Raw genomic sequence first — 17,072 nt, forward strand, 5'->3', positions numbered from 1 at the left:
ATCTAGTCATCCGTAGGATTTCAACCTACGCCCTTATTATTATATGGAGTGATCCAATCATACGACGCTGTTTTGTTGACACACAAGTCAGCTCAATGGGGGTAGGAGAGGTGAAGGAAAGGAGAGGAAGCAAGGAAGCATGGGACGATCATAACTGCCACTTCCTGTTCATCTATTTAATCACGAACCTTAAACAAGCTTGGTCGACATAAACCTGACAGGTGTTTCCATGTCAGTCACTTGGTGGCAGTCACATGATTGATTTTTTTAATTTTTTTATTTTTATCGACTACGCTCTTAACCGTACAGCCAAAGGCGGCGGTCCAGGCGGTGCAAAGAACGATTGAGAAACAAATCAAGCTAAGTGCTGCGAATTCGGCCTGAGTGCAATTTCAATCCCCGCCTGCATGTTGTCAATCTAAAGTTGAATACCACTTGGGAGTAAGGGCCTTTAGTGTGTGTGTGTGTGTGTGTGTGTGTGTGTGTGTGTGTGTGTGTGTGTTCTTGTATTTCTACCCTTCTGGAGACATCAACAAGGAAAAGTACCTTCCATATGAGGACTGGTGAACAAGTTAGGACCGAAATCATGGTCCCAATACGGAAAACCATTGCATCTAATAGAGAGCCAAATACTAGAGTCTGTGAACATTGCTCCAAAGTCAGGATTTTTTTTGTTGATTTCCTGTGCATACAAAAGTAAACATTGACAGGTGCAAAGGCAGCAATATATGATACAACAAGACGGCAGCTAAAGAAGGACTTCCCTATCCATCCCGGAAAAAACCCACCAGGTGAACAGCTGATTTGATTACTTCCGGTGCTGACGTAAGACAACCCCGCGTCCCATATGTGACCATATTTCTACAGCTGGGTTGCCCAAAGTGCGGCACAGGGGCCATCTGTGGTCCCTGACTCCTTTGTCATCGGCCTTAAGCACATTACAAAAAACAAAAAATAAAGATCTCATTTGCACCCCTGGTGGTGACATCTATCAAAATGAGTGTGGTCCCAAAAAGGAGGGATTTTTCAAATTGACTGTGTGTCGGTTTTAAAAGTGCTCCCCCCTCTAGCCAACATATGTAATAACAAGTGTGTGTAAGAAATTGAAATGCGCACCCTTTGGCTAAAATTAATAAAAAAATATAAATACAAATGTACAGTATATAGAGACATACTGTAATAACTTGAAGTGAATAATGAAGATTAAAAACCAATTACAAACAAAGATTAAAGCTGCAAGCAGCATTGGTCGGGCCCGCATATTTGGCAGGTGCTAGTCCTAAATGTCCCAATACTTTTGTCCAGTGATAGTCATAAGTGTCCCAATACTTTTGTCTACTTTTAGTCTGAAGTGTCCCCAAGACTTTTGTCTAGTGTACCTACCTTGTCTGCATTGTGTGGGCACGTTGGTGCTTCCTGCTTTTAAGCAGCCATCTTAAAAAAACAGCAGCGCAGCGGGTCTTTGACGGGTCATAAAATCAAAACCGGAGCAGTTAGAAAAAAAAGTGCTTCTGTCATTGTAATCACAAGGGTTCAATCTCTCTCCTGTGTTAGTTTGAAGGCGAAACGACAAACGCGCTCAGAGGAGATCGTTTTTGAAGGAAGGTGACCGGTTTTTACAAAAAAATTGTTTTGAAGGGGGAATAGCAAACTTCCTGTTGATTTTTGCTGGGGGTTGTCAATTTATGAAATGTAGGTATAAGTGAGACCTACATAGAGGTTTCATGTCTCTCCGACCTTCCCAGTGGGAGTTACAGGCAGTTTTGTAATTTTTTTCTTCCGAGGAGCAGTTTTTTTTGCGTTTTATTAAAAAATTGCAGTAGAGCGCAATTGAGATTTGGGGTTAGGTTTTTTTATTAGATCGCAATGTTTGCCAGTCCTGATGTGTGCGTTCAGTTTGGTGAGTTTTGAAGCATGTTAAGGGGGTCAAAATACAGCTCAAAGAGGCAAAAGTTACTGTTTTTAGTACTTTTTTGTCTTGAAGGGGGAATTGCCAACTTCCTGTTGATTTTTGCCCGAGGATGTACAATTATGAAAGGTAGGTGTAAGTCACACCTACATAAAGGTTTTTGTTTCATGTCTCTCCGACCTTCCTAGTGGGAGTTACAGGCAGTCTAGTTTTTTTTTTTCCTAGGGGGCGCTAGAGCGCAATTTTGAGTTTTGCTGTTCGTTTTTTTTTATCAAAAGGCAATTTTCGCAGGTCCTGACGTGTGCGTCAAATATGGTGAGTTTTGAAGCATGTTAAGTGGGTCAAATTATAGGTCAAAGAGGCGGCCGGTATAATAATAATAATATAAAACCTTAGAAATTCAATAGGTCCTTATGTCCCATTGCATAAGGACTCCCAAAGGGAGTCCTTATGCAATGGGCCATGCGGGCCCTAAAAATGAAAAATAAAATAAAATTCACTAAAGGTTTACCTTGTTTATATTTGCATAGTATGTATATATTATTATATACAGGTATATTGACATCGGGGGCAGTACCACTGGATTGGCAGACCGGGGTGGTGGTTCCTCTCTTTAAGAAGGGGAACCGGAGGGTGTGTTCTAACTATCCTCAGCCTTCCCGGTAAGGTCTATTCAGGTGTACTGGAGAGGAGGCTACGCCGGATAGTCGAACCTCGGATTCAGGAGGAACAGTGTGGTTTTCGTCCGGGTCGTGGAACTGTGGACCAGCTCTATATTCTCGGCAGGGTCCTTGAGGGTGCATGGGAGTTTGCCCAACCAGTCTACATGTGTTTTGTGGACTTGGAGAAGGCATTCGACCGTGTCCCTCGGGAAGTCCTGTGGGGAGTGCTCAGAGAGTACGGGGTATCGGACTGTCTGATTGTGGCAGTCCGCTCCCTGTATGATCAGTGCCAGAGCTTGGTCCGCATTGCCGGTAGTAAGTCGGACACGTTTCCAGTGAGGGTTGGACTCCGCCAAGGCTGCCCTTTGTCACCGATTCTGTTCATAACTTTTATGGACAGAATTTCTAGGCGCAGTCAAGGCGTTGAGGGGATCTGGTTTGGTGGCTGCAGGATTAGGTCTCTGCTTTTTGCAGATGATGTGGTCCTGATGGCTTCATCTGGCCAGGATCTTCAGCTCTCACTGGATCGGTTCGCAGCCGAGTGTGAAGCGACTGGGATGAGAATCAGCACCTCCAAGTCCGAGTCCATGGTTCTCGCCCGGAAAAGGGTGGAGTGCCATCTCCGGGTTGGGGAGGAGATCTTGCCCCAAGTGGAGGAGTTCAAGTACCTCGGAGTCTTGTTCACGAGTGAGGGAAGAGTGGATCGTGAGATCGACAGGCGGATCGGTGCGGCGTCTTCAGTAATGCGGACGCTGTATCGATCCGTTGTGGTGAAGAAGGAGCTGAGCCGGAAGGCAAAGCTCTCAATTTACCGGTCGATCTATGTTCCCATCCTCATCTATGGTCATGGGCTTTGGGTTATGACCGAAAGGACAAGATCACGGGTACAAGCGGCCGAAATGAGTTTCCTCCGCCGGGTGGCGGGGCTCTCCCTTAGAGATAGGGTGAGAAGCTCTGTCATCCGGGGGGAGCTCAAAGTAAAGCCGCTGCTCCTCCACATCGAGAGGAGCCAGATGAGGTGGTTCGGGCATCTGGTCAGGATGCCACCCGAACGCCTCCCTAGGGAGGTGTTTAGGGCACGTCCGACCGGTAGGAGGCCGCGGGGAAGACCCAGGACACGTTGGGAAGACTATGTCTCCCGGCTGGCCTGGGAACGCCTCGGGGTTCCACAGGAAGAGCTGGACGAAGTGGCTGGGGAGAGGGAAGTCTGGGCTTCCCTGCTTAGGCTGCTGCCCCCGCGACCCGACCTCGGATAAGCGGAAGAAGATGGATGGATGGATGGGTATATATTATTAATGTTGTGAATACAACTCTTTTATATATCTAGAAAGGCTGGTTCTAAAGAGGTAGGCATTTTTCGGAGGTCTCAAGAAGGTAAGAAATACAAGAGTGTGTGTGTGTGCGTGTGTTTATGTGTGTGTGTGTGTGTTTGAAATTAGCTTTTTTAGCAGCGGGCTCTGCAGGTGTGGGTGTGTTTCAGGCGGAATGTCAGCAAAAGTGATAGTAGGCGTGTGTTGGTCGCGTGGGCTCCCTCTACACAAGATATGCGTGTCGGATGTCAGAGAGTGGAGTGGTTGTGTGCAATAGAATGCTCATGTTTTATGTTCTCACTATTTCTTCTTACATCATCTCCTTAAGTAATTGTACCGTGGTCCACTTGACTGTTTACGTTATGGCTGATCCCATTTATGTAATAGCAATACATTCATCACAATAAATCGCCTTTGTATGCGTTATTCTTCTACCTTTCTGGGAAGAAGTACTTTGCATGTGTCACACTTTTATTTGTCCCCATCCAAATATAACTCTGTGTTTATCTCTGCCAGGCGCAAGTACAAGAAGACATCCCAGAGGTAAGGCCTGATGACATCACTTTGCCAGGGCCAGATTATTAGGGACACGCTGAGGCTGAACACAAAAATATGGCACAACATTTTGTACGGTTTGGAGAATTTTAATGTCAATGGTTCATTTTATGATGAAAAAAACAAAACACCAAGTACAGTGGGGCAAAAAAGTATTTAGTCAGCCACCGATTGTGCAAGTTCTCCCACTTAAAATGATGACAGAGGTCTGTAATTTTCATCATAGGTACACTTCAAATGTGAGAGACAGAATGTGGAAAAAAAATCCAGGAATTCACATTGTAGGAATTTTAAAGAATTTATTTGTAAATCATGGTGGAAAATAAGTATTTGGTCACTTCAAACAAGGAAGATCTCTGGCTCTCACAGACCTGTAACTTCTTCTTTAAGAAGCTCTTCTGTCCTCCACTTGTTACCTGTATTAATGGCACCTGTTTGAACTTGTTATGTGTATAAAAGACACCTGTCCACAAACAGTCAGACTCCAAACTCCACTATGGCCAAGACCAAAGAGCTGTCGAAGGACACCAGGAGAAGAATTGTAGACCTGCACCAGACTGTGAAGAGTGAATCTACAATAGGCAAGCAGCTTGGTGTGAAAAAATCAACTGTGGGAGCAATTATCAGAAAATGGAAGACATACAAGACCACTGATAATCTCCCTCGATCTGGGGCTCCACGCAAGATCTCAGCCCGTGTGGTCAAAATGATCATGAGAACGGTGAGCAAAAATCCCAGAACCACACGGGGGGGACCTGGTGAATGACCTGCAGAGAGCTGGGACCAAAGTAACAAGGGTTACCATCAGTAACACACTACGCCGACAGGGAATGAAATCCTGCAGTGCCAGACGTGTCCCCCTGCTTAAGCCAGTGCATGTCCAGGCCCGTCTGAAGTTTGCCAGAGAGCACATGGATGATACAGCAGAGGATTGGGAGAATGTCATGTGGTCAGATGAAACCAAAATAGAACTTTTTGGTATAAACTCAACTCGTCGTGTTTGGAGGAAGAAGAATACTGAGTTGCATCCCAAGAACACCATACCTACTGTGAAGCATGGGGGTGGAAACATCATGCTTTGGGGCTGTTTTTCTGCTAAGGGGACAGGCCGACTGATCCGTGTTAAGGAAAGAATGAATGGGGCCATGTATCGTGAGATTTTGAGCCAAAACCTCCTTCCGTCAGTGAGAGCTTTGAAGATGAAACGTGGCAGAGTCTTCCAGCATGACAATGATCCCAAACACACCGCCCGGGCAACGAAGGAGTGGCTCCGTAAGAAGCATTTGAAAGTCCTGGAGTGGACTAGCCAGTCTCCAGACCTCAACCCCATAGAAAATCTGTGGAGGGAGTTGAAAGTCCGTGTTGCTCGGCGACAGCCCCAAAACATCACTGCTCTCGAGAAGATCTGCATGGAGGAATGGGCCAAAATACCAGCTACTGCGTGTGCAAACCTGGTAAAGACCTATAGTAATCGTTTGACCTCTGTAATATAACCTTTGTTGGCAATAACAAAGTATTGAGTTGAATTTTTGTTATTGACCAAATACTTATTTTCCACCATCATTTCTAAATAAATTCTTTAAAAATCCCACAATGTGAATTCCTGGATTTTTTTTTTCACATTCTGTCTCTCACAGTTGAAGTGTACCTATGATGAAAATTACAGACCTCTGTCATCATTTTAAGTGGGAGAACTTGCACAATTGGTGGCTGACTAAATACTTGTTTGCCCCACTGTACATGATAGATGGATCGATAGGGAAAATGCAAAAGCCGTAGTGTTGTGGGGAAAAAAAAGTAATAGGAAAAAACAAGAGGTAACAATATTCACACTGATAAAGATTCCATTAGAAAATACATTTTTGACATAAATAAATACTGACATTGAAAAAAAACACATAATAATGCAGTGCTTCTCAATTATTGTCTATCATGACTCCCCTGAATTAAATGACTTTTGAAAGTGTGATATTTATTTATTTGTGTGAGTGACATTCTTTATATATGCTGATGAGTCTTTTTCATTCCTGTCACAATTATTTCCATCCCTCTGCCTCTGTTAGCTTTGTACAAGTGTGTACTTACTACTTCTACTGGGTTATACTAGCAGTAATCACTACTCCTCTTGGATAATACTTACATACCGTATTTTCCGCACCATAAGGCGCCCTGGGTTATAAGCCGCGCCTTCAATGAACGGCATATTTCAAAACTTTGTCCACCTATAAGCCGCCCCGTGTTATAAGCCGCATCTAACTGCGCTAAAGGAATGTCAAAAAAACAGTCAGATAGGTCAGTCAAACTTTAATAATATATTAAAAACCAGCGTGATGTGGGCGCGCATGGAGTCGTACATCAACATGGACGGAGCTGCGTGAAAAAAGCCACCCGGCCTCTTCGCGTAAACTTACCTTAACCACTCGCTCATCTTTTCTTCATCCATCCCTTCGAGTTAGCTTTTATGATGACGCCGGCTGGAAAGGTCTCTTTTGGCAAGGTCTTCCTTTTGAATATCACCATGGGTGGAAGTTTCTGGCCATTAGCATGGCAAGCTAGAACCACAGTGAAGGATGACTTCTCATTCCCTGTGGTGCGAATATTCACCGTACGTGCTCCCGTTGTATCCACAGTGCGGTTCACAGGAATATCAAAAGTCAGTGGAACCTCGTCCATGTTGATAATGTTCTCTGGCCGGATCTTTTTTTCAGCTATCTTGTTTTTACAATATGCACGGAAAGTAGCCAGCTTTTCTTGAAAGTCTTTAGGCAGTTGCTGTGAAATAGTAGTCCGTGTGCGGATGGAGAGATTGCGTCTTTTCATGAACCGGAAACCTGTCGCTTAGTAGGAGCCTTTTTGTGGTCTTTGATGTAAACACACAAAGGAAATGAAACGTAATATCCGCGCTCTTCTTCTACGCGGGCGGGTGGTTGCTTACAGTAGAAGAAGAAGCGCTTCCTGTTCTATGGGGGCGGGTGCTTACCTTGGCGGTTGCTTGCGTAGAAGAAGAAGCACTTCCTCTTCTACGGGGAAAAAAGATGGCGGCTGTTTACCGTAGTTGCGAGACCGAAACTTTATGAAAATGAATCTTAATATTAATCCATATATAAAGCGCACCGGGTTATAAGCCGCACTGTCAGCTTTTGAGTAAATTTGTGGTTTTTAGGTGCGGCTAATAGTGCGGAAAATACGGTAAGTACAAACCCCGTTTCCATATGAGTTGGAAAATTGTGTCAGATGTAAATATAAACGGAATACAATGATTTGCAAATCCTTTTCAACCCATATTCAGTTGAATATGCTACAAAGACAACATATTTGATGTTCAAACTCATAAACTTTATTATTTTTTTGCAAATAATAATTAACTTAGAATTTCATGGCTGCAACACGTGCCAAAGTAGTTGGGAAAGGGCATGTTCACCACTGTGTTGCATCACCTTTTCTTTTAACAACACTCAATAAACGATTGGGAACTGAGGAAACTAATTGTTGAAGCTTTGAAAGTGGAATTCTTTCCCATTCTTGTTTTATGTAGAGCTTCAGTCATTCAAGAGTCAGGGGGCTCCGCTGTCGTATTTTACGCTTCATAATGCGCCACACATTTTCGATGGGAGACAGGTCTGGACTGCAGGCGGGCCAGGAAAGTACCCGCACTCTTTTTTTACAAAGCCACGCTGTTGTAACACGTGCTGAATGTGGCTTGGCATTGTCTTGCTGAAATAAGCAGGGGCGTCCATGAAAAAGACGGCGCTTAGATGTCAGCATATGTTGTTCCAAAACCTGTATGTACCTTTCAGCATTAATGGTGCCTTCACAGATGTGTAAGTTACCCATGCCTTGGGCACTAATGCACCCCCATACCATCACACATGCTGACTTTTGAACTTTGCGTCGATAACAGTCTGGATGGTTCGCTTCCCCTTTGGTCCGGATGACACGATGTCGAATATTTCCAAAAACAATTTGAAATGTGGACTCGTCAGACAACAGAACACTTTTCCACTTTGCATGAGTCCATCTTAGATGATCTCGGGCCCAGAGAAGCCGGCGGCGTTTCTGGGTGTTGTTGATAAATGGCTTTCACTTTGCATAGTAGAGCTTTAACTTGCACTTACAGATGTAGCGACCAACTGTATTTAGTGACAGTGGTTTTCTGAAGTGTTCCTGAGCCCATGTGGTGATATCCTTTAGAGATTGATGTCGGTTTTTGATACAGTGTCGTCTGAAGGATCGAAGGTCACGGTCATTCAATGTTGGTTTCCGGCCATGCCGCTTACGTGGAGTGATTTCTCCAGATTCTCTGAACCTTTTGATGATATTATGGAGCGTAGATGTTGAAATCCCCAAATTTCTTGCAATTGCACTTTGAGAAACGTTGTTCTTAAACTGTTTGACTATTTGCTCACGCAGTTGTGGACAAAGGGGTGTACCTCGCCCCATCCTTTCTTGTGAAAGACTGAGCATTTTTTGGGAAGCTGTTTTTATACCCAATCATGGCACCCACCTGTTCCCAATTACTGGGTAATAGTAGTAAATGAATATGCTTTCCCTGTGTACTTACTACTCCTACTGGTTAATAGGAGAAAGTACACATGTGTTACTCGGTGCTTCGTACCTGTACTGGGTAAGTGCACATATGTTCCTGTGTACTTACTACTCCTAATGGGTGATAGGTGTGAGTACACATGTGTAACTTTGCACTTACTACTTCTACTGGGTAATGTGTTACTGGGAACTTACTATGTCTACTAGGTAACAATACTAAGTACACATGTTCCTGTGTACTTAGTAACTCAACTGGGTAATAGTAGCAAGTACATTTGTGTTCATGTGTACTTAGTACCTCAACTGGGTAATAGTAGCAAGTACATTTGTGTTCATTTGTACTTAGTACAGCTTTTAGGTAATAGTTGGGTAAGTGCACATATGTTCCTGTGTACTTACTACTCCTAATGGGTGATAGGTGTGAGTACACATGTGTAACTTTGCACTTACTACTTCTACTGGGTAATGTGTTACTGGGAACTTACTATGTCTACTAGGTAACAATACTAAAAGTACACGTGTTCCTGTGTACTTAGTAACTCAACTGGGTAATAGTAGCCAGTACACATGCGTTCATGTGTACTTAGTACCTCAACTGGGTAATAGTAGCAAGTACATTTGTGTTCATTTGTACTTAGTACAGCTTTTAGGTAATAGTAGTAAGTACATACCTCTACTGGGTAATCGTAAGTTATTCTGTGTTTACTCCCTCTACTGGGTAATAGTGGTAAGTGCACATTTTTTTTCTGTGTACTTACGACTTCCACTAAGTCATAATTGATTGATTGATTGATTGAAACTTTTATTAGTAGGTTGCACAGTGAAGTACATATTCTGTGCAATTGACCACTAAATGGTAACACCCCAATAAGTTTTTCACACTTGTTTAAGTCGGGGTCCACTTAAATTGATTCATGATACAGATTAGGGATGTCCCGATCCGATATTTGGATCGGATCGGCTGCCGATATTTGCCAAAAATTGCGTATCAGCAAGGCATGGGAAAATGCCGATCGAGATCCAGTCCGTGTTTTCCAACGCACCTATTTAAATAATACATTCCACTTTTCTGCTGCTCCGTTATTTCCGTTCCGTATTTTCCAGCACACCTTCAACACATCCACAATTCTCACGCAGTTGCTTTTAGCTGCTGGCATTACACGACAGGCTCTTCTCACTCTTTACTGTGTCTCCCTCTCACAGACAGCAAGCGCACCTTCTTACACACGTCACATACTGTCACGTCATACGTCACATACGTATACGTCCTCTCCCAGCAGAGAGCGAGGTAGCGGCATGGCTAACGTTAGCTGTGATGCTAGCGCAGCCGCTAAGGTGCGCGCCTGCTCAAGCGTCCTCTGCGCACGGCAAATCTATGCCACGCACAAAATCAAATAAAAAAATAAGCGCATAACAATTTTCGACACACGGACACGACAGAGACAACTGTTTTCGTCATCATTGTTCAAATATTGTAACGTCTGTCGAGACGCTTATCTCCATTCGGTGCCACACGTCCAGACTCCACACCATCAAAATGGCAAAAATGTCCACATCAACACCGTATGAAAAAATTAGTGATTTTTTTAGTTGTGATTTCCTTCTCTGCATGAACGTTTAAAAGTAGCATATATTAATGCAGTATGAAGAAGAATGTTTTAATGTAGACATGCAAGCCTTGAAAGAACATTTTGAAAATCAAGACTACCGTATTTTCCGCACCATAAGCCGCCCTGGGTTATAAGCCGCGCCTTCAATGAACGGCATATTTCAAAACTTTGTCCACCTATAAGCCGCCCCGTGTTATAAGCCGCATCTAACTGCGCTAAAGGAATGTCAAAAAAACAGTCAGGTCAGTCAAACTTTAATAATATATTAAAAACCAGCGTGATGTGGGCGCGCATGGAGTCGTATATCAACATGGACGGAGCTGCGTGAAAAAAGCCACCCGGCCTCTTCGCGTAAACTTACCTTAACCACTCGCTCATCTTTTCTTCATCCATCCCTTCGAGTTAGCTTTTATGATGACGCCGGCTGGAAAGGTCTCTTTTGGCAAGGTCTTCCTTTTGAACATCACCATGGGTGGAAGTTTCTGGCCATTAGCATGGCAAGCTAGAACCACAGTGAAGGATGACTTCTCATTCCCTGTGGTGCGAATATTCACCGTACGTGCTCCCGTTGTATCCACAGTGCGGTTCACAGGAATATCAAAAGTCAGTGGAACCTCGTCCATGTTGATAATGTTCTCTGGCCGGATCTTTTTTTCAGCTATCTTGTTTTTACAATATGCACGGAAAGTAGCCAGCTTTTCTTGAAAGTCTTTAGGCAGTTGCTGTGAAATAGTAGTCCGTGTGCGGATGGAGAGATTGCGTCTTTTCATGAACCGGAAACCTGTCGCTTAGTAGGAGCCATTTTGTGGTCTTTACAGATGTAAACACACAAAGGAAATTAAACGTAATATCCGCGCTTCTTCTTCTTCTACGCGGGCGGGTGGTTGCTTACAGTAGAAGAAGAAGTGCTTCCTGTTCTATGGGGGCGGGTGCTTACCTTGGCGGTTGCTTGCGTAGAAGAAGAAGCACTTCCTCTTCTACGGGGAAAAAAGATGGCGGCTGTGTACCGTAGTTGCGAGACCGAAACTTTATGAAAATGAATCTTAATATTAATCCATATATAAAGCGCACCGGGTTATAAGGCGCACTGTCAGCTTTTGAGAAAATTTGTGGTTTTTAGGTGCGGCTAATAGTGCGGAAAATACGGTACATTTCCTGCAAATGGGTGCATTTCTACCCTATATTTTAACTTTAGATGTATTCTCATATCAAACTCTTTTGGCTGTCTTTTTGACACTTACATCCACACCCTGGATTATAAATAATGTAAATAATTCAATGTGATTATCTTGTGTGATGACTGTATTATGATGATAGTATATATCTGATAGTATATATCTGTATCATGAATCAATTCAAGTGGACCCCGACTTAAACAAGTGTAAAAACTTATTGGGGTGTTACCATTTAGTGGTCAATTGTACGGAATATGTACTTCACTGTGCAACCTACTAATAAAAGTCTCAATCAATCAATCAAAACACATAGAATCATCATACTGCTGTGATTATATGCATCAAGTGTTCATTCAAGGCTGAGGCAAAATATCGAGATATATATCGTGTATCGCAATATGGCCTTAAAATATCGCAATATTAAAAAAAGGCCATATCGCCCAGCCCTAGTTCAATGATGCCATTTCTGTTTGTCATGTATAATTTTGTCTATTTTGTGTTTATCCTTGAATAAACAGGTCAGTTTCTTGTTACCAACCATTGTGTATTATTCAAACTCCCCTAATTCAGCTGGCTAGTTGTTATCAAGAGTACTAAAACCCTTTTCAACATGATTCTGACAACTAAGTAGGCTAAATAACTTTAAACTTTAATACATGCTCGGATAGGCCAGTATCGGTCAGTATCGGTATCGGATCGGAAGTGCAAAAACCTGGATCGGGACATCCCTAATACAGATATATACTATCAGACATATACTATCATCATAATACAGTCATCACACAAGATAATCATCAGAGTATATACATTGAATTATTTACATTATTTACAATCCGGGGTGTGGGATATGAAGAGGGGAAGGGGGGGGAGGGGTTAGGTTTGGTTGGTATCAACACTTCAGTCATCAACAATTGTATCATCAGAGAAATGGACATTGGAACAGTGTAGGTCTGACTTGGTAGGATATGTACAGCAAGTAGTGGACATAGAGAGAGAGATATCAGAAAGAACAAGTATAAGAATAAGTGTAAGAAGTGCCATTGTTGCCGTTTGTATGATTCCTAATGTCTTATTTTATGACATATTTGTCATGTCTGTGTAATCATGTTTTGTTTTAAGTCATGTTTTGTTTAGTTATAGGACTCTTTAGTTTCTGGCTTTTCACTCCCTTGTCTTGTTTCCATGATTACCCCATTAGTTTCACCTGTTCCACGTTTGGACTCATTGTGCACTCTTGATTGTCACCATAGCAACCCATTAGTTTTCACCTGTCACGTCACGCACCTGTTTCACGTTTTGAGTCACGCACCTGTTTTCGTTAATCATGTCTGTAGTATTTAAGTTCAGTGTTTTTCAGTTTGTCTTTCTGGTGACATCTCCATATTTATGCTTCTGCACACTTTCCACACCCTTATGATCCTTACTGCTCTTTTTTTCATGCCGGTTCCATGCCAAGTAAGTTTTTGTTTATCAAGCCACAGTTAGTGTTTTTGTTGTTGTTCATAGTTTTTGCCTTTGTGCAAGTGTTTGGTTTCATAGTTTGTTCTCCGCCATTGTGCGCGCCTTTTGTTTACTTCCTTGTTTTGTATTTATAGTCTTAAAATAAAAAATGTATCTTCATTCCCGTCTCACCCGAGCCAACTTTCCGTTGCATCTTGGAAAAGCTAACACCCAAGACCAAGTCATGACAATATTTGTTATAACTTGCATTATAGTGTTGGCAGCTCAAGATCCTCAACTTTAGTATTCTTCATCGCCTTTTTTTTCTCATATTATTAGGGCCCACATGGCCCATTGCATAAGGACTCCCACAGGGAGTCCTTATGCAATGGGACATAAGGACCTATTGAATTTCTAAGGTTTTATTATTATTATACCGGCCGCCTCTTTGAGCTGCAATTTGACCCACTTAACATGCTTCAAAACTCACCATATTTGACGCACACGTCAGGACCTGCGAAAATTGCCTTTAAAAAAAACAAAAAACAACCAAAAATAAAAATTGCGCTCTAGCGCCCCCTAGGAAAACAAAAAACTAGACTGCCTGTAACTCCCACTAGGAAGGTCGGAGAGACATGAAACAAAAACCTCTATGTAGGTCTGACTTACACCTACCTTTCATAATAGTACATTCTCGGGCTAAAATCAACAGGAAGTTGGCAATTCCCCCTTCAAGACAAAAAAGTACTAAAAACAGACACTTTTGCCTCTTTCAGCTGTAATTTGACCCCCTTAACATGCTTCAAAACTCACCAAACTGAACGCACACATCAGGACTAGCAAAAATTGTGATCTAATAAAAAGACCTAACCCCAAATTTAAAAATTGCGCTCTAGCGCAATTTTTTAATAAAACGGAGAAAAAACTGCTCCTCGGAAGAAAAAAATTACACAACTGCCTGTAACTCCCACTGGGAAGGTCGGAGAGACATGAAACAAAATCCTCTCCGTAGGTCTCACTTAGACCTACATTTCATAAATTGACAACCCCCAGCAAAAATCTACAGGAAGTTTGCTATTCCCCCTTCAACACAACATTTTTGTAAAAACCGGTCACCTTTCTTCAAACATTATCTCCTCTGAGCGCGTTTGTTGTTTCGGCTTCAAACTAACACAGGAGAGAGATTGAACCCTTCTGATTAAAAGTTGGCGAAAGAGGTTTGATACCTGCTCCGGTTTTGATTTTATGACCCTTCAAAGAACCGCTGCGCTGCTGTTTTTTTAAGATGGCTGCTTAAAAGCAGGATGCACCAGCGTGCCCACACAATGCAGACAAGGTAGGTACACTAGACTAAAGTCTTGGGACACTTATGACTATCACCGGACAAAAGTATTGGGACACTTAAGCCGAAAACTGGACAAAAGTATTGGGACACTTGGGACTACAACTTGACAAAAGTATTGGGACACTTACGACTAAAAGTAGACAACAGTATTGGGAAACTTAGGACTACCACTGGACAAAAGTATTGGGACACTTACACTGGACAAAAGTATTGGGACACTTGGGACTAAAACTTGACAAAAGTATTGGGACACTTACACTGGACAAAAGTATTGGGACACTTGGGACTAAAACTTGACAAAAGTATTGGGACACTTAGGACTAGCACCTGCCAAATACGCGGGCCCGACCAATGCTGCTTGCAGCTTTAATTACTATTTTTCTTTGAATATTGCGACTACAATTGTGTTTTGTTAAATTTTATTCTTCTGATTTAATGATCTTGTAGTAGTATTTGTTTAAGTTTCAATGTGGTTTAATATGTTCTAATTGTAGTTTGTGAATACAACAATAATTGCAGTTTTGAATGAAAGTGTAAAAGTTATATGACTAATTGATAGTGATGGGTCCGGCAACACCGATGCATCGGCGCATGCGTCGAGCTCATAGAGCGAAACCCTGTGTCGGTGCGCGTACCGCTTTTAGAAAGTCACGTGACCGATCATGAGCTGTTTTGGTCACGTGACCGATACGCCAACTGTGTCGCCTCCTCTGTGCCCTGTGAGCGGCTCTTTTCTACAGCCGGAGAAATAATAACTAAGAAGAGAAATCGTCTAAAATGTAATACGTCGGAAAAACTTTTTTTAAATTTTTTTATAAAAATGTGTAAAAAAATAAAATAAAAAAAATTCCCAGTCCACAATCATCCACAACACGTTCTCTTAGATTTCCATGTTATGATACATGTTCACATTATTTATTGACTGTATCTAAAAAAGATACAAATGTATTTTTATTTAAATGAAGATATGAAATAATCCTAAATGAAATACAATGACTTGGTTTATATTATTGTATATACTAGGGCAGGGGTCACCAACGCGGTGCCCGCGGTCACCAGGTAGCCCGTAAGGACCAGATCAGTCGCCCGCTGGCCTGTTCTAAAAATAGCTCAAAGAGCAGCACTTACCAGTGAGCTGCCTCTATTTTTTAAATTGTATTTATTTACTAGCAAGCTGGTCTCGCTTTGCTCGACATTTTTAATTCTAAAAGAGACAAAACTCAAATAGAATTTGAAAATCCAAGAAAATATTTTAAAGACTTGGTCTTCACTTGGAATAAGCGGTAGAAAATGGATGGATGGATGGGTCTTCACTTGTTTAAATAAATTCATTTATTTTTGACTTTGCTTCTTATTACTTTTAGAAATACAATTTTAGAGAAAAAATACAACCTTAAAAATGATTTTAGGATTTTTAAACAAATATACCTTTTTTACCTTTTAAATGTCTTCCTCTTCTTTCATGACAATTTAAATCAATGTTCAAGTAAATTTATTTATTTTTTATTGTAAACAATAATACATATTTTAGCTTCTGTTTTTTCGACGAAGAATATTTGTGAAATATTTCTTCAAACTTGCTATGATTAAAATTAAAAAAAAATATTCTGGCAAATCTGGAAAATCTGTAGAATCAAATTTAAATCTTATTTCAAAGTATTTTGAATTTCTTTTAAAATTTTTGTTCTGGAAAATCTAGAAGAAATACTGATTTGTCTTTGTTAGAAATATAGCTTGGTCCAATTTGTTAAATATTCTAACAAAGTGCAGATTGGATTTTAACCAATTTAAAACATGTCATCAAAATTCTAAAATGTATCTTAATCAGGAAAAATGACTAATGATGTTCCATAAATTCTTTTTTTAATTTTTTCAAAAAGATTCAAATAAGCTAGTTTTTCCTCTTCTTTTTGTCGGTTGAATTTTGAATTATAAAGAGTCGAAATTGAAGATAAACTATGTTTCAAAATTTTATTTTACATTTTTTCTTGTTTTCTCCTCTTTTAAACCGTTCAATTAAGTGTTTTTTTCATCATTTATTCTCTACAAAAAACCTTCCGTAAAAGGAAAAAAAAATGTACGACGGAATGACAGACAGAAATACCCATTTTTTTATATATATAAATGTATTTATTTAGCTATTCTTGTTTAAATCACACTTACGTGTAACTTACAAATGACAATATATTTATTTATTTAAGTGTGTATCAAATAGGTAGCCCTTGGCATTAATCAGTACCCAAGAAGTAGTTTTTGGTTTCAAAAAGGTTGGTGACCCCTGTACTAGGGCATCAAATCAGTGTCAGTTGAGTCGGTCCATAGGTTGCCTGTAGGGATTTTTAATGTCCAGCAGATGTCAGTATTTAGTGACACAGTATCGACACAGTATCAATACAGTTTTGCAATGTGTCGAAACGCTTCATGACGCCTCATCAACCCATCACTAGGACTGACCATCTTTACATTGTATGGCGTTTGATAGTTTTCCCCTCCTGTCATTCATTACCTGAGTTAAAAGCAG

The 17,072-nt window shown here is 41.3% G+C and overlaps 1 protein-coding gene across 3 annotated transcripts in view; it reads left to right on the plus strand.

Annotated features, from left to right (window-relative positions):
- The window catches only part of pde1cb (phosphodiesterase 1C, calmodulin-dependent b), a 315,596-nt gene that overhangs the window by 105,714 nt on the left and 192,810 nt on the right, over positions 1-17,072 (plus strand). For 2 of the 3 annotated variants that reach the window (XM_061941990.2, XM_072912885.1), the window contains one exon: positions 4,398-4,424. The exons of the other annotated variant lie outside the window; for it this stretch is intronic. In XM_061941990.2, coding sequence (XP_061797974.1) covers positions 4,398-4,424 — 27 coding nt within the window. The remainder of the gene's footprint in view (positions 1-4,397; positions 4,425-17,072) is intronic. 3 annotated transcript variants of the gene reach the window in all.

Source organism: Nerophis lumbriciformis, linkage group LG03 (genome assembly GCF_033978685.3).
Source record: "Nerophis lumbriciformis linkage group LG03, RoL_Nlum_v2.1, whole genome shotgun sequence".
Taxonomy (NCBI): domain Eukaryota; kingdom Metazoa; phylum Chordata; class Actinopteri; order Syngnathiformes; family Syngnathidae; genus Nerophis; species Nerophis lumbriciformis.